This window comes from Camellia sinensis, chromosome 12, assembly GCF_055761805.1.
Source record: "Camellia sinensis isolate YWXY chromosome 12, ASM5576180v1, whole genome shotgun sequence".
In the NCBI taxonomy this organism is placed as follows: Eukaryota; Viridiplantae; Streptophyta; class Magnoliopsida; order Ericales; family Theaceae; genus Camellia; species Camellia sinensis.
In genome coordinates, this window is record NC_138972.1 from 95,375,896 (window position 1) to 95,401,809 (window position 25,914).

The 25,914-nt window shown below is 35.2% G+C and overlaps 2 protein-coding genes across 7 annotated transcripts; both read left to right on the top strand.

Annotated features, from left to right (window-relative positions):
- The first annotated feature begins 572 nt into the window (after window positions 1–572).
- LOC114290919 (ubiquitin carboxyl-terminal hydrolase) lies at window positions 573–6,059 on the top strand. Of its 2 annotated transcripts, none has more exons than XM_028234926.2 (4): window positions 573–825; window positions 2,599–2,871; window positions 4,238–4,485; window positions 5,528–6,059. In XM_028234926.2, exons 2-4 carry the CDS (start codon window positions 2,634–2,636, stop codon window positions 5,870–5,872), a joined length of 831 nt encoding a protein of 276 aa, XP_028090727.2. In that variant the 5' UTR covers window positions 573–825; window positions 2,599–2,633; the 3' UTR covers window positions 5,873–6,059. The 2 variants fall into 2 exon arrangements, with proteins under 2 accessions (XP_028090727.2, XP_028090728.2); XM_028234927.2 differs by having other exon boundaries at window positions 708–862.
- Window positions 6,060–6,111: 52 nt separating this feature from the next.
- LOC114290918 (ubiquitin carboxyl-terminal hydrolase 8) lies at window positions 6,112–25,216 on the top strand. Of its 5 annotated transcripts, none has more exons than XM_028234924.2 (13): window positions 6,112–6,244; window positions 7,816–8,073; window positions 8,764–8,905; window positions 11,117–11,176; window positions 11,528–11,623; window positions 13,569–13,907; window positions 14,502–14,642; window positions 14,724–14,894; window positions 20,581–20,838; window positions 20,955–21,103; window positions 22,271–22,822; window positions 23,741–24,014; window positions 24,689–25,216. In XM_028234924.2, exons 2-13 carry the CDS (start codon window positions 7,916–7,918, stop codon window positions 24,806–24,808), a joined length of 2,460 nt encoding a protein of 819 aa, XP_028090725.2. In that variant the 5' UTR covers window positions 6,112–6,244; window positions 7,816–7,915; the 3' UTR covers window positions 24,809–25,216. The 5 variants fall into 5 exon arrangements, 4 of the variants coding, with proteins under 4 accessions (XP_028090725.2, XP_082755442.1, XP_028090724.2 ...); XM_082899316.1 differs by having other exon boundaries at window positions 6,115–6,244; window positions 8,662–8,905; XM_028234923.2 differs by lacking the exon at window positions 6,112–6,244 and adding an exon at window positions 7,358–7,600.
- The last annotated feature ends 698 nt before the right edge of the window (window positions 25,217–25,914 follow it).

The window sequence follows — 25,914 nt, forward strand, 5'->3', positions numbered from 1 at the left end:
TTGTTCGTTTGGTGTTCTTGATTGGCTTTTTTAGTTTTTTAGCTTTGGAGTAGTGGATTTTTTTTGTTCTTTTGTGATTTTTTGACTTTTTTTTGTCATTTTGTGATTATTTAGCCTAAAATGAAAACCAAATAATCCCTTAATTGAAAAACATATAACTCATAACTAAACACACAATTCAAAACTCTATTGAAAACTCTATTTAAAACTCATAACCAAACTATTTTTAAAATTCAATTAAAAATAATAATTTGTCATTTTCGTCTCTATATTTAAAAAATATCAAAAATAAATATAATTTTTGCCCTAAATAACAGGTGGCGATTGTCAATTGCAAAAAAAAAATAAAAATGAAAATTATTGTTTTAGTCAACCGACCAAATATCGGGATGTCTAGGTGAACAACTGGGTAGACCAAAAATTCAACTTTACTAAACATGTATGAAAGAAAGGATATGCATGAAAAGGTGAGAGTTTTGTTTGGAAGGAGCTCTATCAATGTGAAAAAGAAGTGTATTTTAAAATGTGTGATAAAATTAATTTTTAAACACTCCATCAAACTTAGAGATTTCAAGTGGAAGGGTAGAATTATAATTAGAATGCTGCACAGTCTAATTTTTTCCTACCCAAAAATTGGATATCATAGACACGGGTAATTGGATAGTCCGAATCGGGTTTAAATAGACCCGTTCAAGGACTTGTATAGTGTCGACGAGCCAAACCGAACGCAGACCCAACCCTCGCCACACCAGAAAAGGAAAATATCCTCGGGGTTCGCCGACCTCATCTTCCCCATCTCTCAAAACTCATTACAGCAATTCGAAGGTACAAAAAAGCACTTTTTGTATCTTATCTATCAATTGTACGTAATTTAAACAAATTATTCATTCATTTGTTCTTTGTTCCACCAATTTTACCTGTTTATTATCGGGTAAACTTGCCTTCGTCGTATATTGTAGTTCTCTAGTGTCTGAATTTGGAGTATTTTGTGTATTAGGTAAACTTGCTTTTCATCCTAGGTTTTTTATTTTATTTTATTTGTGTGAATTGGGTTGTTGTTGTGTTATTCTGATGAGTGATTTAATTGATATATTTCGATTATATATGTATGTATTCTAAATTTGCTGTTCAATCATGGGTACTCGGTTCAAAATTGTGGTGCATAAGCTCTCAAGAATTTAGGCATTGGGGGAACAAATATTTTGGATGGAGCAATTTTATTAATGGGATCTGTTAGTGTTGTGAAATTGTTGAAATTTGGATGTTATCTTGAAACTTCGAAAAATTAGATGTGTAATTAAGTTTGACAAGAAAAAAAGGTCTCTTTAAATCTCAAAGCATTTATCTTTTCTGAGAGAAAAAGTTTTTCTTTCAACATCCTCAGGTAAATAATGACAGTATGTCGGTATCCATTATGAAACGAATGTTTTATATTTGGAATGCTTAACCTTGGTGTTTTTTTTACGTGTCTTATGGTATGTTACATGGACTTGGGTATGCGTAGATATCTAGAGGCTATGAAGCATGGGTACTTCGAAAAATATACCGTACCCGTACCGAGTACTTACCGGCGTACCATATCTCGTATGGTACTTTTGCATACGTACCAGGTACACGAAACACGTACCCAAGTTTTTTTTTCTTAATTTTTGACGTACCCAGACGTACCTAGGATATATCCAAGCCGTACTGTATCGTACCGTACCTCAGTTGAAACAATATTTTCCTTATATTACAGAGATAAAACTCATTTCACTAGATTTCTTTTTTAGTTTTTGTTTTATGCTTAGCATGATTTTAAAATTAAACTATGGTTTGTAAGTTATTTAATATATTGATATTTAATTTTAATTTATACTTTTCCTTTTGGCATTAAATGTTAATTATAGGTTGGACCTTAACAAACTAAACCATTTAATTAATTTTTGTATTACTCTAAATTAAAAATAAATATTTTTTTACAAGCGTACCAAGTCGTACCTGTACCCTATTTTTTTTGAATTTACCGTATCGTACCAGTACCAGTACTCGTACCCGTACCTGTGCTTCATAGTCTAGAGGTTTGACCCGTTAAACCTCAAATTTAACGGCATGTGGATTTGGCAAAATATGGTCATACTTTTAATCCATTACGTGAGATGAAATAGTATTATATGTAGAATACAGTGTTAAAAAGATATTTGACTCATTTTATAGCAATTATATGACTTTATATACATATAATGATAGTGTGAAATACAAATATATAAGGAGTGTCTGTGGTAAAGCATCAGACACATTCCACACCATTGTCTCAATGTTCGGGTGTCTGACATGGGTATTTAATTTATTTTGAAAAGCCCACGTGACATAGGTCTTAATTCGTACTTATGAATTGTTTTGTGAAGGTTATCCTTGTATGGAATCTCATTCGTTACAAATTTTGTGATATGCGTACTTCTTAGGCTATTACACTCAGATTATTATTTCAATCATAGTTTCATTATTTTTCTTCTTTTATATATAATATTGTTATGTTATTATGGCATGGGTTTGCTCACTTTCTTTCATGTTATTATGGAATCATATTTTCATTAGAGTTCTGTTATGTTTTTTCAGGTCTGGTGTTCAAGCTGTTTAGTTAGGTTGTAGAGATGAGACGGCCGGGGCACTATGGTGATTCAGGTGGCAATGCATATGTCACTGCTCAGATGCAGCACATGTCTGGTCAGAGGATGGAACAAAAATCTGGTCATTACCAAGGACGGTCAGAGCCATTGACCTCTGATAAGGAGCATCCATATGGAGCTTCAAAAGCAGATGGACAATGGAGATGGGAAAGGGATGGATCCAAAGTACCAAACTCGATGTCACCCCAAATGTTCAATGAAGGCAAGTAATGCTATTTCATATGACCCTCCTTTGACACTCCTTCGACACGTGTTGTGGCCCTCCCCTTGTGAAAATAGAACCCTATTTAACCAGCATTTGAGCTAGTCTAAAGGCCTTGCAAAAAACTGAAGTTGAAAATGTGCGTCCTTACTCTAAACATTTAGAATTATGGGTGCATCATATGTCCATTAGTACTTATCCTATCCTCCCTTTTTGGTCATCATTGGGCATTAGATACTGTTAATTTTACTAGTATGTCAAGCTTTGTATTTTTGGTATACCTGTTATGAAGCTAAAGCTCTGTGTAATTTTCTCACCATCATACTAGCTATTAGATAAGAAGATGTTTTCAGTCACGTGTTCAAAGTAAATAGTATTTTTCCTCTGTCAAAATATTAGAGAAAAACTGGTTATTTGTTGAAGTAGAGTAAGGTGTATTCTTAAGCTAGTTCCATATAGCTGTCAATTATAAAATTCATATATGGATGCAAGATTTTATAGTCAAGCCTTGGATGACCAATGCAAACCAGCAGCAGTAGGTTCCTCTCTGGCTGATTGGAAGTAGGTTATTTTAGCCTATTTTACATGGACTCAAGTACGGGTGTGAGGTGTCAGGTTATGCATCTATGTGTCTGATTCATTTATGTACTCAATTAAGGCAATTGATTCGGAAAATGCTTTTTGGCATGCTAATTTAAAGTCTCATGGTTGTGGATTTACATGACAGTGTTTATTTAGTCTATGAAGCATGGGTATTTCAAAAAACATGCCATATCCGTACCGGGTACTTACCGGCACATGGTACCTCGTATGGTACTTCTGCATACATACCGGGTACACGAAACATGTACCCAAACTTTTTCTTTTTAATTTTTGACATACCCAGACGTACCTAGTATACACCAAGCGGTACCGTATCTCAGTTGAAACAATATTTTTTTCTATTATAGAGACAAAACTCTTTTCACTAGATTTCTTTTTTATTTTTAGTTTTATACTTAGCATGATTTTAAAATTAAACTATGGGTTGTAAGTTATTTAATATATTGACATTTAATTTTGATTTATACCTTTACTTTTGACATTAAATGTTAATTATAGGTTGGATCTTAATAAATTAAATCATTTAATTAATTTTTGCATTACTCTAAATTAAAAATAAATATTTTTTTACAAGCGTATCAAGTCGTACCTGTACCTTATTTTTTTTAAATTTTACCGTATCGACATACCCATATCGTACCAGTACCCGTGCTTCACAGTATTTAATGAGTAAATTATGTTGAATTACTAAAACTGGTTTAATTCAATTTGTCAAGATTCTGATTGTGGACTTCATGTGCTGGATATTGTTCTTGTGTTACAGGTCAAGGGGGTGATACATCTAGATCCTATTTCCAAGGCCAGAGGCAAGATTCCAAAATGGCTTTAGAGAGACAAGGGAACAATGATCCTAGATCGCAGCCTCGTGAAGAGGATATGGACATTGGATATGAAGATAATCCCTCGTCACGGACTTTTGAAGGTCTCGAGCAGAGATTCCTTGATGACATCATGAAATTATCAAAGGAACAAACTGATGCAGAGGATGCAGAAAATGCAAGGCATAGGGAGGTTAGATTATAAGCTAAAAAGCTTACTCTTTTTTTTCATGTAGTTTTTTCCTTTACTTTCTGCATACTTTATGCTTTATTTATGAATAATTGAACTCAGATATTTCGAAAAATCTTCTTCTTTTTTTTTTTTTCTTTTATAGAACAATCTATATCAGGCTCTTGCACAATAAAAAAAACTTGTGTGATTCCCATTTCTCTATTTTGTATAATAATTTATTTTCTAAAAGAATGTTCAAAGGCAACAATTTGGCCATAGCATAATAGTTTTTTGGCCTGTTGGGTGGGGGCAACCGGAGGAAGACAACACGGGGCAAAGCAAAGGGCAGAGTTTCGAGTGACTTGTTTGGGTTGTTGCTGTCTATCTTGGATCTTGGATTTGTAATGCCAAAGTGATTCTTGCTCAATAGAAAATCTTCGTTACCACTCATCAAGAAGAGCAACATTCCTTGCTACAATATTTTCTACGGCCACCCACTCCCCCACTCCCCCCCTCCCCCCTTATTTCTTGGGAGAGATGGTGTGCAATATCCCAATATATCATTTTTCAAGATTCAGGTAGGGGTTGCAAACAAAATTGAAAACATGATTAGGGGCTTTTTGTGGAAGGTTTAGGTGAAGGGAAAAGGATTCATTTGGTTTACTGGGAGACAGTCTCTCTACCACGAACTAAGGGGGGGTGGCTCCTACATTCTAGCAATGACCATTGTTGCTCTTCTTGGTGAGTGGTTCTAGAGATTTTCTGTTGAGCGAGAGTGACTTTGGCGTTCCACTATTGAGGGCAAACATGGGGTTCAAGCTAACGGCTGGGAATCTCTTGTGGCCCTTTTAATGATATTTTTCCTTTTGTCGTTGCCTATAAAAAAAAGAGAGATTGTTTTCATATTGGTTTTTGATTAATCATGATTTTAATGGGTATCTTTTGCATTATTTTGTCTTGTCATGCTGTTTAAACTGACGTCATCCATGTTTCTTGGTAATTCAAACCGTTCTTCAAAATTTATTGTCCTCTATCTTATATATAACATTTGTATGTGTTTCAGAGAATAAACACAATCAATGCTCAATATCAAGAACAACTAGCTGCGCTTCGAGCTCGGCACTCCGGTCGTCGAGATGAGTTCCTTCGGAGGGAATCCCATGCACGACAACAGCAGTACCAGCAGGCTACGATGGATCACTACCCCAATAGTGGCATGGGTCCTAGTGATCCTCATGGGTATGGTGGAGCTGCAGGTAGCGAATCACACCGAACATATAATGTTGATCAATATGATTCCTACAGAGAACGGGCTCGATTTCTTGGGAGTACACGAGATCATGGCTTTGAGTCCAGAGGTCCATATCCTGGGGGCCGTGTTTATGATACTGGCTCTCGCTATTATTGATATAATTGATTAGGGTAGGTTATTAACTTTTCCTTGCATTTCCCATTATTATTATGTTTGTTTTTCATCTTACCTGGTTCTATGTTGGTTGTTTTTCTGTCTGTAATGTTCCTTGTGCAAGGGAAAAACAAGGTCTGTAAGTTTTTTTATTACGAGGTCTAATTATTAGAAGCATTTGCTTTGGAAATTTGTTGGAAATCTTATGGAGATTCTGCATCTTGATTTCCTTTTGTTCTGCATAGGCATTGTTTCATGGTTTGGTTCTATGAGATTGTAGCCAGAGGAGGAGGACGCGAACTTTTGACCGTTCTAGCTACGGTTCTAGTGAGGTGAAGGAGTTCTAGCCTACTGAGCTAACTTTAGTTGGTTAAGGTAACTTATGACGCAATAAGGCTCGTAAATATTAGAAGAATCTTATAACACTATATACCAAATTAATTGAGATGCCATATTGATGATGGTGATCTGAGATTTGAATTCTCTCCCTTCTAAGAATGGAGATATCTATTTCATTTTAAGAATCATTTGATAGTTGGAAATTGATAAATTTCACAGTTTGAGTTTTGAGCTTGCGAAATATCTCTATTTCAGTTTTTACATAATTGCATATTTCACGGCTTTGAGGAATTTTTCAGTTTTGAAATTGAGAAATTTTACAATTTAAGAAATGTCTCGATTTCGAGTCATTGTGACCATTTTAGGGTTTTAAAAAAATCAGAAATTGATTAGTTTTAGTTTTAAAAAAAAGGAAAAAAAGTTATGACCTGAAATTGAATTTTTTTATATTTTTGAAAATTGTGAGGAATTTATATTTTTAAAAATGGTCTCGTTTCAAGCCATTGTCACAGTATTTTGACGTCTTAAAATTAAAAATTTAGTAGTTTAGTTTTTGAAAAATCTTAAAAATTAAAAATAGTTTTGTAAAAATAAATATTTAAAATATATATTTTTAAAATTTTAAAAATAATTTGTTCACCAAACAAAAAGAGCAAAAAAAATTGATGAATGTTTTTTATTTTTATTTCTGAATATTAAAAAAAAAATTCTCAAAACGAAATCAAATATTGTAATTAATTTTTGGGGTCATTTCTTTCTTTTATTGATATTTAAAATCTCATACGGGCATGCTTGACTCTATTCACTCTGTTTGGTTTTCATTTTCAGAATTTATTTTTCAGAAAATTTTATTTTTTTATTTTCACTTAATTATTTAAAATTTTTTTTAGACACATTTAATATAAATACATTTAAAAAGTATAATATTTATGATTTTTTTTTAAACTTAATTTTTATAAAATTAAATTCAAAAAATTGAAATCAAATACATTAATTAATTTATGAAGGAATAATCAACTTTCGCCAGAACATCGTATCACTGTTTGATACATCCCACAGCTGTTCATCTCTCATCAAATAGCCAACAATGCATTGTCAATAGCAAAACCCAAAAATAAAAAAAATTATTTTATTTTTATTTTCCCTCCTTGAATCCTCTTCACAGAAAAGCTCGATTTATTTCTCTGCAAATCTCTCTCTCTCTCTCTCTCTCTCTCTCTCTCTACTGAAAAATGATGTGCATTGTACTAGCAAATCTGTTCCGCCAATTTTGAATCTATACAAGCTCCGTCTTTCTCTCATGGAAGATCTCCCCGAAGATTCTTCTCACACTTGTCAACAATCCTCCCTTTCAAATCACGACGGCCTACGATTCTACTTCGTCCCCTATCGGTACATAAAACCCTTTCTCACTCACTCTCTCCCACTTCTCTCTCCTCAATCCGCATTTCCAAATCCACAACTCAAACTTCAAATCTAAATTCGAATCAACACTTCATTTTCTTTGATTTTGATTTTGATTTGGGCGATTGGGTCTGCATTGGAATGAAATGATCAAAAATTAAGGTGATTATTGGCTTGGTTTGGTTTTGATATGTGTTTTTTAGGTGGTGGAAAGAGGCACAAGACTCTTCTTCGTGGCTTGATTCGGATGGGAAGAGAGGGATTTTGTACACGGCGTCGTCGGCGTCATTGTTTGCCGGCCCGATGAAGATAATCAGCAACATATTTAACTCAGATCTTGTGTTGAATTTGAGGAGGGAGGATGATTCTGTGCATAATAAAGAGAATGGTGGTGAAGTTGGGATCTCGGGTCGGGACTATGCTTTGGTTACTGGGGAAATGTGGTTGCAAGCACTTAAATGGTGAGTTTTTTTTAGCAATTTGTGTGATAAGGGTTGTTTCAAGTTATTGAATAGCCAATGGCTTGGCTTTATTGTGTTTGTGCAATTGAATTGGGTTTTCGATTCGAATGAGCGTGAAAATCGGTCTTTCTTTGATGACATATGTGCTTTAGATACCTTAATTTTCATTATTTGAACAACTGGTTTAATTGCCCGCCTCCGATAACTTATTTATGATATGATAGAGTTTGTAGAATCCTTATAAGTTCTGTAAACTGTCTTATCCTTGTTTGTTGGAGTACTATTATTAGTTTCTTTTTCCACGTACCAACTGAATTAACTGTGAACTCAACAATAAGTTATAACATAACATGTTGCTCCAATTTTTTTTTGAATATTTCATAGAATTTGTAAATGAATACAGTTTCTTTATATGTTGGTTCCTTTCTCATCTTTCAAATACCCTCTTGAAGTTGATTCTATCATTTTTAAAATTTAATTTTATTGCTTCTACAAATTGTTAAATAATTTTTTTGTGTCAGAGTTGCGTGGTAAATCGATATATTGGCGAGGCTATATTTTATATTGATGGTTTTATCTATATTACAGACAGCGTATGCCTTTGGATACAAGTGATTATCTAATAATAGTTTGTCCCAATAAAGATCTTTGATCTCTCTACAACTGGTACTGTTCTCCTGCTCCACTTAGGCACATTGATTCCAAAATTGCAATGAAGAATGGTAGAAGCTTTTCAGCCGCAGAAGATGATATGGCTGATGTCTATCCTTTACAACTTAGGCGCTTCGTTTTGAGAGAAACTAACTCGGTGGGAGTAAAAATAAGCAAAAAGGTGATTTTTCCCCCCTAGTTAATCTCCTTTTTTGTTTATCTTTTTTTTGGAGACATGGAACATCACAATGGCTATGAATTTATCTGGTACTATCATGGAATGCATATTATGGGTCCCTATTTGGGTTGTTGATCTTTCTTTTCATTCCTTCACTAATATTCATTTCTTGATTGGTCATTTTAGATTTTCCACCTTTGCCCTCTTCTGGAAATTTATGAATTTGAAATGCATTCTTTGACATTATCAGACAAAAAACATCTAGCCCTTACATGATGCACTGCTAATACAAACTGCAAAGTGCCATAGTTACATGTGAATGTAATATTAGTTTTAATAGCTAACCTTGAGGGGTTGGCCTAGTGGGCACAACTTGGGGTCTAGCGGTGTGCTTCCTTCAGGTCACAGGTTCAATATGCACTAGCTCCAATAAGCACCTTGGGGCTAGTCCATATAGGGAGTGGTGGGATTGGTCTTCCGAGATTAGTCGAGGTGCGAGTAAACTGACCCAGACACCCGGTTATTACAAAAAATAAGCAACTGGATGGTGTTCGTAATTCATGGAATATATTAAATTTGTGTAGAAGTATTTTTACATAATCTTATAATTATCACGTGTCTTGTTTGAAAGATCACGACAAATGGATTCAAAAAATGTAAATTATATAAAAATGAACCTATAGAACAAAAGTTATTTCATTTTAAAATTTGAAATAAATTAAAATATGGAAAGTTGTTTGAACCTAAGAAAATGGATAAAATGGTTATCGAGGTAACATTTATTGTTCAATGTTTACTGTGCAAGGGTAAATACATTTTAAAAAACTAAGGCTATGTTTGGAGAAGCTTTTGAAATATGATTTTACCCCTTCCCCTGAACCCTCTGTTTGGATAGTGTTCAAAAATTAATTCCACACCACTTTTGAAAACTCGTTTCAGGCGGGATTTGAATTTTGAAATTTTGCCCACTCGGTTATCCTCCCGGACGTCCGGCCGGTTGATCAGAACAATGCGGATTATTTTTTATTTTTATTTTTTTTGGCAATTGACACCTGTAATTTTTTATATATTAAATAAAAAATATTTTCCGAATTAATTTTTTTTTTTATGAGCTCTGAATAGAATTTTGGATTGTGTGTTTGATTATGAGTTATAAGTTTTTGAATCAAATATCATATGTTACATCAATTATTCTAACTCAATTCAAAACTCATAACCAAACAAATTTTTCACATTCAAATCATAATTTCAAAACTCACATACTCAAAATAAAACTCTATTATCAAATCATAATTCTAAAACTCTACCAAACGCAACCTAATTCTCGTTTGAAATGTGGACTAAACGTCCCACTGTAAAAAAAGAAAAATGCTTGGGAGCTCTAATTGAGCACCCCTAATCCACTTCTAATGATGTGGAATGGTTCATACTCCTCACTTCTCATCCTTCCTCTCTCTATTCTCTCTCTTTGCCACCTCATTAGAGGTCAAATTAGGGGTGATATATTAGGGGTATATAGTACCACTCATAAAAAAATTTGAGGGACTTTTATGGTCAACAAAAAAGCAATTGGACTAAATGTTCCATTTTAATTATGTTAAGAACTAATCCCTAAAATTTATTTAAAAGGGCTGCTACGTGCATAGATCCATAGATGGAACAAAATGCGATATATTCATTTAGCCCTCAAAATTCTCTATTAATTTTAAAAAAATCCTCATTCATTGGGTGTTTTGTATTCCTTGCATCATCTCGATGCTTTCTTAATAAAGTTTATTTATCAAAAAAAAAAAAAAAAAAAAGGGACAAAAACATAAAAACTAACCCCTAAAATTTGTTTAAAAGGGATGCTACCGGCATAGATCCACAAATATACCTAGATGAAACAAAATGCTATATATTCATTTAGCCCTCGAAATTCTCTATTAATTTAAAAAGTCCTCATTCATTGGGTTTAATACTTGGGAGATCCACCCATATGAGAGTCAAAAAACAAGATTTCATGACATGGAATTCTAATGTTTGGGATATTTAGACGACTGTTATTGAATTGTCAGGCTAAATCAAAATTTCCTTTTAATAGCTAAAATGGGGATTGTGTATTATAACTGATATCTGGTTTCTTGTTGTATGTATCATTAGGCTATCTTGTTTGCCTATTGATTCATTTCTTTTCCATATGTTGAAGTGCATTTTTTTGTATTTCCTTTTCAGGACAATGCAGCCGAACACTTCAGAAGAGCCTGCAAGATTTTCAGTGCTGAGACTGAGCTAGTAAGCATTCAATTTTTTTGTGTTTCCCAAAGGAGCAATATAATTTCAAGTGGAATTGGATGGTTTGAACTATGATTATTAATTTACCTTTTTGTTTTCGCTTATTTGCAACTTACTTAGCTTAAAATTTGAAAACACATGCTTTAGCAATTCTATTTAAAAAAAGTTAGGGTGTTTGGTTACAATTATTTGGTTTTCAACTTGTTTTTTTAGCTCAAAAAGTTTAAAATAAACTGAAAAAGCTAAATATGTTTATTTATTAAATGGAAACAAAAGGGTCTCTCTGTTTATTTAAGCAATAGGATAATTTCCCATGGAAGTGGATGCCTTCTAACTCCTGCTGTTATGCAGTTGCGCATATGGGATTTTTCTGGGCAGACAACCCTATTTTTCTCAAGCGAAAAAAATATGTTTGTAAAAGAGACTCAGCAGCAGTCAGAGCAGGAGGTAGGTGGTAGATATGTGTGATAAGATTTCTACTTTTCACTTTGTTGTCACTTGAGAGGAATTCAGAACTGAGAAACTGTATGCCATGCCAATTATAAATTACTATATACTAAAATTGTCTTATGGATCAAGTTATTCTATCCAATCATTACATGTGGTTTATTTAGTTCTAGATTATTCAATTCACCATAATTCTTAGTTAGTTTTAAGTCATAATCCTAGTAGAACTAGAAGTATAGTAGCTTATATATCTATGTACTTCTTCTAATTAGTGGAGTTCAATTTTGAAATTTTATGTGAAGCTTTTGAGCTTTGTGTGATGTTTTATGCAACTTTACCTTGGGGGTAATTTATTTTATTTTATTTGAAAGTGAGATTTTTAGATTCTTCTTCTTCCTTTCTCTTCCACAATATATTTGTTCTTGAGTTACGGTTCACAGCCTCAAAACAGTCCTGATTTCTGCCACAAAACTCTACTTGATCGAGCATTAGTTTCACACCTAGAACCCTTAAAACCTTCTGTTCACAAACTTCTAGCACACTGTATCTAAAAAATCCTGCAACCTATCTTTCAGGAAATCAAGACAATTCTCCCATCTATTTGTCTCTAAACCCTAGAACTTTTTTCTACATTTAATTCCCCAGCAGTGGAAGCTTTTCATAAATCAGAATCAAACTTATCACCAACTCTAATGTAGGAATTGGGAAGCGTCATTCCATTAAAGTTTCCTTGTGTTCCACATCACTGGCTCACCTTTCTAACAACAAAAGTGATTTTAGTTGTGTCATAGTCAAATTTATCAGCCTTTGAACTTCAACTGTTTTACCCTCGCCTCTACAAAGCTTGATGTTCAGGTCCATGGGGTTTTTATAGGTTTGGCATCTAACATATTGTTCTTAGAAAAAAAAGACGAGTTTCATATTTCCTTTATCTAGGTACATAGAAAATATCTCCACTTGCCTTCAAGGGCCTAATTTCATGACATCATTCTCAGTAACTACAATATCCTTCACATGAGTTCCAGAAGTATAATCTTGCTTAAAGTATGAACAGTGAGCGATTTGGTATCACTCTTCGATCCCTGTGCTGTTTGTTTCAAACTGAATTAAAAAAACCGTGTCCTTGGAGATAGTTTGTGCCATAAAATGCATTGCTTAGCTTAGTTTGTAGTCATGCTAGGCTAAGTAGCATAGACACACGACACTGACTTGCCGCCACGTCAATTTTCAAAAAATGCAGGACACGATAAACTTGGGACACGTTAAAAATTTATTATATATTGAATATATGAATAGTTTATTCAATGGTAATGAAAAAAATAAGAGAGTAATATAACATTAATTAAATTAAAAAGGCTTATATTCCATAATTTAAACATTAAGATAACATTCACATAAAACAATTGCAATTTAAAGAATGCAAAACAATTGTAGCAGTAGAACACTAAAGTACACCTGATAAATTCATCTAAGATTCTAGGCAACCAATTTTTGTAAATTGCTTAAGCTGTTAGGGCATGGGTCAAAAAAACATAAGTCAAGCTCTTGCAGTCTTATTTGAAAATCTGTTTTGCACAAAGGGAGATAGGCACAAATTTGTACTTTTATTTTTTTAAATTTTAAAATTAAAAAAAAAAAAACAAAAAATGGTGCAGTAACATACAAACATAATAGAGAGTACATGGGAAAACATGATTGGGGAATAAATACATGCGAAGAGACCTCCTGGAGTCAAGGTGGGTCATACCATGTTTGCTATTCAAGAAGAGAGAGCTTAAAATAGTCATAAGCAGGCTACTCTACTTCTGTCATTGTTAAAAATTTGAGTGCAAAATACTATTTGACTATCTTAATAACTTGATTACTAACTACTTAATTGTCATCATTATATTCGACTGTCATATTGATGCACGGGCATTTATGTTTCTTGTTTGTCTGTATACAGATTCTCCTTGAGTTGCAAGTTTACGGGTTGTCAGATTTCATTAGAAGCAGAGATGTGAAAAAAGGTGATGCGGCAGGGATTCATCTTAATGGCACTTCATTTATGATGAATGGTGGTGCTACCAATGTGAACTCTAGTTTTGTTCGGGGCAATTCACCTGCCTTTTGTGGCTGCTTTGGTGAAGTAGGTTCTTTGGGCTTGACAGGATTACAAAACCTTGGGAATACTTGTTTCATGAACAGTGCTCTTCAGTGTTTGGCACACACACCAAAGCTTGTGGACTACTTCATTGGAGATTACAATAGAGAAATAAATCATGACAATCCGTTAGGCATGGATGTATGTTATCATTTGTTTGTTCTTGATGTAGACTCTTCTAAATTTGTGAAGGACCTGTGTAGGACACTTGACATTTGGGTTAGGGTATGGGACATGTGTTCGACAAGTCTAGTTGGACATACACCAATAAATATGTTTTAGTAGTTAACTATGAAATTATGCACAAGACTTCAATTCTATGCATAAAAGCTCTATATTATTTTGTAAACACCATTTTATCTTAAATAAAGTATTTTAAGAAATATGAAGTTTAGCGATGTCTTGGTGTCCTTGGTCATGAGAATTAGATGAATTTGACACATAGACACATACCTGACATTTGACACTCCACACCTGTACATGAGTTCATGTTAAATAGTCTTGTATAACAATGCCATGCTCCTGTATGGATTTTGCTCTTTCAATCTCTCTCTCTCTCTGACTTTTTTTGGGTGTTATTTTGTTTCTGTTTTCTAAGTTCTATTTTGTTACAACAATAGTAGTTTGGTAATTTCAGTGTGCTTGTTTCCTGGAGATGGTCCATGCAAATTCAATCTCTTGTAATGCCTGCCCCTTTTTGAGTTTATTATTGCTTAGTCTCCATTTATTGTTCAGGGTGAGATTGCTTTAGCATTTGGAGATTTGTTGCGGAAGTTATGGGCTCCTGGAACAACTCCGGTAGCACCAAGAATGTTTAAGTCAAAACTTGGTTGTTTTGCTCCTCAGTTCAGTGGTTTTAATCAACATGATTCCCAAGTTAGTGCTTCTCTCGATTTGAAATTTAGAATTCTATCTTCCGTTTCTAGTCAAGGAACTAATGATTGTTTTTTACGGTAGGAGCTTCTTGCTTTTTTATTGGATGGGCTTCATGAAGATTTGAATCGTGTTAAATGCAAACCTTATGTAGAAGTCAAGGACGGGGATGGCCGGCCTGATGAAGAACTAGCTGATGAATATTGGCAGAACCATCTGGCTCGCAATGACTCTATTATTGTTGACGTTTGCCAAGTGAGTATCGTTTCTTAGGTTTCTTCTGCATTTTTTTTTCTAAAGGAAATCAGAGTTTAGAATTTTGGAATCCTTGTATAAATATGACATATGCTCTAATTTTTTTTTAATTTTTTTTCCCTTTTCCAAGGAAGAACAAAATTAATTATCTGGTTTCATAAAGTTATATTAACATGCCACTTAGTATTTGAGGTTAGATTTTTGCACAAAGGTCAGGAGTGCCATCTAATATAGGTATTGTAAACTTTCATGTTGAATATAGAAATTAAAATATTATGTTTGAATATGGAAATTAGAATATGAATTATTTTGATTATAGGAATCTTACCTTGTGTATATTGTTTCCTAAATTGTATCATGGATATATTGTATATACATGGCCTCCACCTTATTGATTGGTAAGTCAAATAATTCTTTTCATTCTTTTTGATATCAGAGCCTCCCTAGCCATCTCTCTCTCAATCACTCATCACCACTGATTGCCTTTTTTTTCTTCTCTCTAGCCTCCGACAGCCTTTTCCAACTCTTTTTCTCCCTTTGACAGCCTCAGCCCAGCCTTCGTAGCCCCTCTTCTTCCTTGTCTTCACCTTGGTAGGCCTTCTTTATCCTTGCCAAGGCTTTGGTTACTGCTGACCAGATTTGGCTACCTCTTTAGGTGGTCCGTGGCTTCTTTTTTTTTTCCCTTTCTTGGGGTGATTGAACTGATGTATTAAGCCCTTTTGTTTGTCTTTTTATTCTTTTAGACTACCGGGCTTATTCGGTAGCATCTATTTAGATAAGCCGTTGAGTTTTTTCCGACTTCTTATTTTTTCTTGGATTTTGTTGTTATCTTTGTGTGTTTTTCAGCCCATCTTATTCCACCATGACTCATCCATCCTTTGCTGATATACCCACCAAGCCTGTTCGAATTAGTTCTGATTTTTCTCTTTCTCATCACACTCTTGTTCATCGTATTACGAGTGTAGTGTTGAATGGGAAAATTTTTGCCACTTGGAGCTGCTCCCTTAAACTCTATTTAGGGGACAGGGAAAAGCTCATTAGCTTTTATCTTCCACTACCCAGCCTACTGCAACAGATCTTACCTGTGCACAGTGGGATATTGATAACTGTACTATTTTGGGATGGATGTTCAACTACTTGGAAGATGGTATTTATCACATGTTTCTCTGTTGCGACACAGTTCCCGGTCTATGGCATGCCTTGTCACAGATGTATGCTTATGATCATAACGATGCTCGCATCTTTGAGCTCTATCAGGATATTACTCGTGCTTCCCAATCCGTCTTGGGTCTTTCTGTGGCAGAATTCTTTGGACACCTTTAGGCCCGTTGGGAAGAATTAGCTCAATATGAGCCCTTGACTGAGTTACCAGTAGATGCTGCCTCTCTTGTGTCCAAACGCCTTGCTCGCCAGCATACTTACCAATTTCTGATGGGTTTGAACTCTGAGTTTGAATCCCTTCGAACTTAGATTTTGAACACATCACCTGTGCCTTCTCTCTATGAGGCCTTTGCCACCATTGATAATGATGAGCGTCATAGGCATCTGGTTCAGTCGAATCCTTCTCCTCTGTCTCCTGTTTCATCTAACTAGATGGCTTTTGTTGTAAAGTCTGGTTCTCGGGGTTCTACTGGTCCAGTTACTTGTCATCATTGTGGCGTTTCTGGTCATGTTAAGGCTCGTTATTTCAAATTTCATCCTGAGTTGAGGCAATGTTCCTCTCGCCCTCATGGTGCTACCACCTCTTGCACTGCGGCTCTAGTGGATTCTGCTACTCCTGTTCCTAGGTCTCCTTATCTCCCTAATTTACAGGAGTTACAGACTCAGATTGGTCAGCTTCAGACTCAGCTTGGATCTCTTACTGCCAGTTCTCTTGGCCCATCATCTACCACTGTTGCCACCCTTTGAACAGGTACTTCTACTGCTTTCCATGTTCGGTTTGCTAGTCTCTCATGGGTTCTGGATTCTGGGGCTAATGATCATATGACGAGTGAGTTTTCCTTTCTTTCTTTGCCAGCCTCTACTACTATTGCCCAATTTGTATGTCTTGCTAATGGTTCGTTATCCTCTGTTCGTCATAAGGGTGTAGTGTCTTTAACTCCTACCATTACTTTATCATCTGTTTTACATGTTCCAAATTTTGCGTATAATCTCTTATCTGTTAGTTGTTTTGCCAAACAATTTAATTGAGCTATCATCTTCTTACCCTCCTCTTGCCTTTTACAGGACCTGAGTTTGAAGAAGATTTTTGACAAGGGCTATGAGCGTGATGGGCTGTACTATTTTGGAGATCCACCGGACGAGCCTTCCTCTTCTTCCTTAGCTAGTTTTCAAGCCTTTGTTTTGCCTGCTTCTGTGTCTTGTGTTTTTAATATTCATACTTTAGAATTATGGCATACTCGTATGGGTCATGTTAAGTTTCAGTATTTATGTCAACTTTTTCCTTCATTTAATAAAGTTTGCAAAGATTCTAAGTTTCATTGTGTGGTTTGTGAGTTGTCTAAGCATACCTGTACTAGCTATATCTCTTATATGACTCGTACTCCTAGTGCTTTTGATCTTATACATTCTAATGTCGGGGCCGTTCTCCTGTTACTGCTTTTTTTGATCATAGATATTACGTGATTTTTATTGATGATCACACTAGGTGCACTTGGGTTTATTTAATTTGTCGTAAGTCTGACACGTCTTTCCCATTTTTGTCTAATTTTTACAGATAGTTAAAACTCAGTTTCATGCAGTTGTTAGGACTATCCGTTCTGATAATGGTGGGAAATATATTTCTAATACATTTTGTTCCCATCTTAATTAAACCGGTATTCTTTAGCAACTTAATTGTCCTCAGACCCCTGAACAAAATGGTGTTGTTGAACACAAAAATCGTCATATTGTTCGATGTCTTCTTCGAGATATGGGTGTTCCCAAGTCTTATTGGCATATGACTATCCTTACTGCTGCTTATCTCATTAATATTGCATGGACTCACTCCGTTCCATACCCTTATGCCCACCACCACTCTATTTCCACTCTCACCTCGTGCCTTTGGATGTACTTGTTTTGTTCAAAATCGGAGTCCTACTCGCACAAAGTTAGATGACAAATCTATTTGTTGTATCTTCTTAGGTACTTTTCTATGTCCAAAGGGTATAGGTGTTATGACCCTGTATATCGTCACTTTCACCACACTTTGGATGTTAGGTTTTGTGAGGATCTTCCTTCCTTTGGTACTAACCCTTCTTTGTAGGCTTTTCCTCCTATTATTTCCACTGTTCGCCCGGTGACCATTTTAGACGAGGTTGAGAATGAGGCTGTCCTCCTTCCTACTTCTCAACCTTCGCCTCCTCCTCCATTACAAGTATACTCCCGTCACCCAGCCCCCTTGTTGCCTCTCCAATCTCTGGGTCAGGTAACTCTTCTCCTTTAACTTCTCCTCCACCTCCTCCTCGTAATCCACATCGGGATCGACATTCTCCAAATTGTTTGAGTTATTTTAGTACTTATCATCCTATTTCCTAGTATCTTTCCTATGACAGGGCTTTCCGTTCTTACCGTTCTTTTCTTGGCAAGCTTGAGTCGGAGTCCATTCCTCGTTCTGTATCTGAGGCTTTTTAGAATCTCAAATGGGTAGCAGCTATGCAGACTCAGATGGCGATCTTAGAATAGAATCACATTTGAGATCTTGTACCTTTACCTCTTGGGGAAAGAACAGTTGGTTCAAATGGGTGTTCACTATAAAGTACCTCGTTGATGGCTTAGTTGATCATTACAAAGCCCGCTTGGTGGCCAAAGGTTTCACACAGATTCCTTGCAAGAATTTTGGTGCCACTTTAGCCCCTATCACCAAGCTTACTTCTGTACGTCTTCTTATCTCCCCTGCAGCATCTCATTCTTGGCCTCTTTATCAGCTTGATGTCAAGAATGCATTTCTCCATGGAAATCTTCTTGAGACGATTTATATGGCTCTTCCACCCTGTTTTCGGGCTGAGGGGGAGTATTTGGAGAAAGTGTGCCGGTTACGTAAATCCTTGTATGGTTTGAAATAGTAACCACGAGCATGGTTTGGTCGCTTTAGTTCTGTTATTATATCTATGGGCTTTGTTCAGTGCCACTCCGATCACACTTGTTTCATTTATCGAAATTTTGCAGGTCAGTGTATAGTCTTGTTAGTTTATGTGGACGATATTATTCTTACAGGTGATGACTTTGTCAGCATTGGTCAAGTAAAGGACTTTGGCCAAACTTATAATATTAAGGATCTGGGATGTCTCAAATATTTTTTGGGAATTGAGGTGGCTCGCTGAAGGGAGGGGATCTCCTTATCTCAAAGTACACCCTTGACTTGCTTCAAGATACTGGTATGTTAGAGTGTAAACCTCTTTCTACTCCTATGGATCCTAATGTCAAACTCACATCAGAGTCTGGTGAGTTACTGGATGACCCAGGCATATATCAGCGTCTTGTTGGACGCCTCATTTATTTGACCAACACTAGATCTGATTTGACATTTACAGTTAGTGTTGTGAGTCAGTTCATGCATGCACCTCATAAAGAGTACCTTGACACGGTTCATCATATTTTGAGGTATTTAAAAACTTCTCCTAACTTGGGATTGTTCTTTATCGCTGGTCACCAATCTGGGCTCTCTTGTTTTACTGATGCAGACTATGTAGGATCTAGGATTGATTGGCTTCCATTTGTGGCTTCTGTGCTTTCTATGGTGATCATCTTATCTCATGGAAAAGTAAGAAGTAAGTGGTGGTTTCTAAGTCTTCTGTAGAGGTTGAGTATCGGGCACATGGTACATGTGAGATTCTTTGGATTCACTCTATTTTGGTAGAGTTAGGTTTTGAGGAGATTGTTCATTTCTCTTTATTTTGTGGTAACAAATCTGTCATTATTTTATCCTCTGATTCTGTACTTCATGAGCGTACCAAGCATATCGAGGTTGACATACATTTCATTCGAGCAAAGGTTCAGACTGGCATTGTGCGTCCATCCTTTGTCTCTTCTTCTCAGCAGTTGGCAGATATGTTCACAAAATTTGTGAGACCAACTTTGCTCCAGTCTTGCATTGACAAGCTGTGTTTGTTGAATATCTTCACATTAGCTTGAGGGGGGAGTGTTGAATATAAAAATCAAAATATTACGTTTGAATATGGAAATTAGAATAGGAATTATTTTGATTATAGAAATCTTACCCTGTGTATATTATTTCTTAAATTGTATCATGGATATATTATATATACATTGCCTCTATCTCATTGATTGGTAAGCCAAATAATTCTTTTCATTCTTTTGGTTTCTCCTAGATAACTTGGATTTCTCAAATAATTTAATTGAAGAAGGTATATACATGTATATCTCTATAATGATTTGACCTGATTGCATGCAATCATGCAAATAGTGGTATTTAGTTGTTAATTATTATAATTGGAATCCAACGGGAATGCTGGATTACATTTAACTTGATTTTTCCTTTTTCAACAGTACAAAAGAACTTATGGATGTATTATAATTGGAAGATGTTTAAATATGCCTAAAATAGATTAGATTTTATTTTGTTTATAGCTTATATGGCTGCATTATATCACCTTTATAGAGTGTCAAGAATAGGTGGTTCTTACATACTTCTGATGATAACTTTTTCACCCTTATTGAAACAGCTCATGATTAATTGCCATTGCAGGGTCAGTATAGGTCAACACTAGTGTGTCCTGTTTGCAGAAAGGTCTCCACTATGTTTGATCCGTTTATGTATCTGTCACTACCTTTACCATCAACAACGATGCGGACAATGACTTTGACAGTCATGGGTACTGATGGAAGTAGTCCCCCATCTCCATTTACTGTTACAGTGTCCAAGCATGGAAAGTTTGAAGATCTTATTCAGGCTTTAAGCACTGCTTGTTCTTTAGGGGTTGATGAGACCCTTTTGGTGGCCGAGGTATATTTTGGTAACTGTAACTCTTCTAAGACTAAATACATGGTAGATTGGTGCAGTTATATTTACTGATCAACATTAGATTTTGTTTTGAGCTCTAACCATATAGTTCCTCACAGATATACAACAATCGCATCATACGCTATCTAGGGGAGTCAGGTGATTCATTATCCTTAATTAGAGATGATGACCGACTGGTTGCATATCGGTTGCCAAAGGATGCTGAGAATGGCCCAACAGTTGTATTTATGCATCAGCACGCGGAAGAGTAAGTTAAATTTGCTTTTCAGTTTGATCATCTTTTCTTTCCAATTTTATTGAAATTTGCATACTATTATTATTTTTTCTTGTATTGTGAGTATTACATAATGAATTCAGGTATGGGAAAATTAATATACTAGGAATGGTTGTATATGGTGCAATAGCTTCAGAAAATCTTGTAGAAAAGTACAAGTTAACCGAAATGTTTGGGACCAGGATATAGCAACACACTGTATGCACCTAGCAAATGATTAGAGTTGCTCATTGATGATTATATTGTTATTGACGTGTTTCAAATGATCTTAAGCTGGTTACCCTTGATTGACATCTTTGAGCTTTTCAAAATAACTTTGATCTTTTCCAATGTTTTGCACTGAATTAGCTTTCTGTTTTTACGTCTCTTTATAGTTGTTCTTCTGGCTTGTCTTCCAACAGCACCTTTCTTCTTTTGTCTCAAGTTGTTATGGCCTATAGTTGATAAATGGCAGGTAGTGCCAATGCTTTTATCTCATGATGGTCAGGGGAGGCTGGGGCAGCCGTGGCCGGGGTGGGGGGCATAATTTTATACAACATCTCTCTCTCTCTCTCTCTATATATATATATATATAAAGAATAGTGTTGGAATCTTCTTAAAGAGTGAATTGTAGAACCTATTGATGATGCTATGTGCTCAACTTTTATCCAATCTCATAGCTTTGTGGAATTGCTGTCCTTTTATTATATGAATTTTCTTTTGGCTTTATGAACAACTAAACCTAATGTTCATGAATTCAAGTTAGAAATGTGCTTGTATTTGTATCTTAGATTTCATGTCAGAGTCATGGGGACTGGTAATGTGGACAATTTTTATTTTTTTGGACCTTTGATTTTATGATTACTAAATTTGATTTCATATACTGGTAGATGCCATGCCGTTGTCAATGTCAAGATATGAGTTATTTTAGTTCTGTTGCTATCTCTGCCTTAGTAGAATGTGTTACGTCATACATGCTTTTTGCCTTGTTAATGTCAAGATATGAGTTATTTTAGTTCTGTTGCTATCTCTGCCTTAGTAGAACGTGTTACGTCATACATGCTTTTTGCCTTGTTAATTTGCTTCAACGCTTTATCTTAGTTCCTTAAACATCTTTAATGAGAAGGTGTTTGGGGTTGCTAATAAAATTTACGTTGTCAGGTCTTACGTCTGTGGGAAGCTGACATCAAGCTGGAAGGCGTTTGGGATTCCTCTTGTAGCAAGTTCTAAATTTGTTAGTGGATCTGATATCCATAATCTGTATCTAAAATTGCTTGGAGCATTCCTAATACCCAGTGAAGATTCCACAAATGATGACAATAACATTGAGAGAACTGCAACTGCAGGACTAACAGATATGGAGGATGCCACAACTCCTGGTTTTCAAGGTGCAGACTCCGCTAATGGGAATGAGTTCGACACACATTCTGATGGTGCTTTGGAGTTATATTTAACAGACGAGAAGGGAACAATCAGGGACTCTAGGATTGCAATGAATGAGCCAGTGGCATCCCCAGTTTTGCATGGGAAGTTGAGTGTACTTGTTTGTTGGCCAGATAAGATGGTTAAGCGGTACAAGACACACCTCCTCAGCTCATTACCCCAAGTCTTCAAGTCTGAATTCTTTACAAAAAGACCTCAAGAGTCTGTTTCTCTATATAAATGCCTCGAAGCGTTCTTGAAGGAGGAGCCTCTTGGACTAGAGGACATGTGGTCAGTGTGTACATCATTAGCTTTTAAGTTTTGATCTGAGAATATTCTTGCACTGTACGCAGCTAGCATTATCTGACCCATTTACTAGAGGCAAGATAATTTTTTTAAGGGTTTCAGTTTTTGTTTCTTGGTTTATACTTCCTCTGGCACTGCGTGGGACCTGATTTTCAATGCCACCCCCTTTCTTTTGACCGAATCAATGCATTTATACCTTACGTACCCATTAAGTGATTTCATGGACGGGTATGGACAAAAGATTTTAGGAAACTCAGGAAGGAAAAGATTCCAGTTTTTTTGGGGTAAGGGATTAGGGTTCTTTTAGTGGTCGGGGTTTTTATCTTCTTATTTTCTTTAGAATCAAGGGTATTTTATCACGTCTTTTGTAATGTTTCATCATATTGTTAGTCTATTGAAACACTCAATTGTCCTTCTGTAGGCAGTTCACATGTGATTTCATCATTGATCAACTTTCTCTGTTAAAGACTGGCTTTTGTTTTTTCTGTTTCTTCTTCTTCTTCTATCAATGCTTTGCTTTAGAATTTTTATCTCTTATAAATCAATTTGTACTCATAACTTCTTGTGCTATTGATTCAGAAGGGTTCAAGGTTAATGTTCTTTCAAAACCCCAAAATTTTGATTTAGCAAGCATAACGAACCCTATTTTTGGTTATAGTTTTTCATACAAAAACAGCACACAGTGAGAAGAATTCTTCTGTTCTGTAATGTTAAAATTTTCTTTTGGAAGTTTTTTGTCTTTCTTTGTTTTCCAATTTTCCCGTCTTGCTTTCTTTGTTTCTTCGTCTTTTTCTCTGATATGGTCTTCTTTTTCTCTGATATGGTTTTTGCTTCTTATGCAACATTTTCTTCATCATCAAGTTTTTCCAACCTAGTGACCTTTACAGTAATCTGTAATCTCAGGTACTGTCCTGGCTGCAAGAAACATCGACAAGCAAGCAAAAAGTTGGATCTTTGGAGACTACCGGAGATTCTAGTTATTCATTTAAAGAGGTTCTCATATAGCCGGTTTTCAAAGAACAAGCTGGAGGCATATGTTGACTTTCCTGTCCATGATCTTGATTTGTCAACATATATTGCTTATGGGAATGGTCAATCTTGTAACCGTTATATGCTTTATGCAATTAGTAATCACTATGGAAGCATGGGAGGTGGCCATTACACTGCATTTGTCCATGTAAGTGGTGCTTCTTCTTGCTTAATAGAGTTTTGTTCCCCATTTGTTTGATCTCTATCCTTTTCATTTGAGTGCTTGATTATGTAGATCTCTATTGCAATTTAAGCAACATCTAAAGTAAATAAACATCAAAACATGGATCTGCTCTGAAATAATCAACGTCAAAACATTGATTATGTAGATATGAGTTATTTTAGTTCGGCTTTGTAGATCATGGCTAATTGTTTGTGCACCTCATTCAGAAATATTTTAAAGAATGACTACGTACATTGTACTGACATTGAAATTTTCAAAAATCAAACTCTTTTTTCTCTTTTCCTGCTATATTTAAAAACTCTTTCCGATAGCGTTATTGAGTGGTAAGGATAATGACATAGGAATTGTTTCTGATGGTGTTAGTCCTCGTTGCCTGAACTTGTGATTTAATTTGATTGCTTTTAATTATGGCAAATTGTTGTGACTTGTAATTGTAGGCCTTGTGGCCGTATTCCCAAAAAACTTAATTATCAATATAAAATATGGAGAATCCACAAGTCCTTGATACTTGATCATGTTAAGGTGTACCGTGTATTAGATTGAATGATTGTTTTTCATTATTAATGATTGCATTTTATAGATTGACAAGCTTACGTATGTTGAATTTGATTTTTCTAATTCTCTTTGTTCGGATGTAGCATGGGGGTACTAATCAGTGGTATGACTTCGATGACGGCCATGTTTCTCCCATTAGTGAAGACAGGATAAAAACTTCAGCTGCTTATGTTTTGTTCTATAGAAGGGTTGCAGATAGCTAACATCAGATTAGGGTTTATCAATTGTCGAGACTAGATCCTCCTTTTTTCATCGGCTTAGTCTTACGGGTATTATTCTAAAATTAGAGCATTCTTTTGTATGTGTGATTTTTTAGTTTCAATTGATTAGTTTCCAACAAAGAAAGGAAGATTTTTGAGCACTAAATTGGTGCCATGGACACTGTAACATAGTCACAACGGAAGAGGGAGTTTGATACCAAAGAGCATCTGCTAGCATCTATTAACCCTTGGTAAAATGATATTTTCGTAAAACTTTCCATTTTTGTAGAAATCCGATGGGGTTTGTTTCCTGCTCCCATGGAAGTGTATTTCTTGATTTACTCTAGTGTATTTGATTAATTATGTTCTTGAAGCTAATTTCGAAGGAAATTTCATTAATTCCATTGTTCATCATAGATTCCAATGCTGCATAAACTATTGCTCTTTCTTCTTTCAATTTCATTTATTTTGCCGTTATAGTTTTAAAATCATGTTTCCTAATTTTTTATAGAGAAGGGTATGTTAGTATGAATTTTTATTTTTAATATATAATTTTTTTAACTGTGTTTGTCCTCCCCGACAGTGAAATTTCACTATCGTAGGTATATGATTGTTCCTTAAACTTTTGAAATATGTAATGTGTGTGTGTGTGTGTGTGTGTGTGTGAATAAGAAGCAGCAATCTGATTTTTATGCAAACTACCTGATATATATTTTTATGCAAAGTGCTTGCTGCATTTTTTGATTTTATTTTTTATACTGGTTAATAAACTCAATTTAAACACACCTATTTAATTTTCAATTTATCACTTTGAACTTACAGAGATAGATTTAACTGAGTTTTTAATTGATCTTGTTAGTTTTTAACATCCCACTTTGATGTTGAAACTGTACAATTAAATTTAACTGTGTTTAACCTCATTGCATTTTTTGCAATGAGGTATGCAGTGTGAAGGCGGCTTGGCCTTTTCTTTTTTTCTTTGTTTTGGTGTGGCTATTTAAGTTTTTTAAAAAGGTGGTTGGTTTCGACTGATTTTGTTGATTAAAGGGGGGAAGGTTGTATTTTGACAGAACCCTAGACAAGTGCTTAAAAATCATATCTTGCCAAAC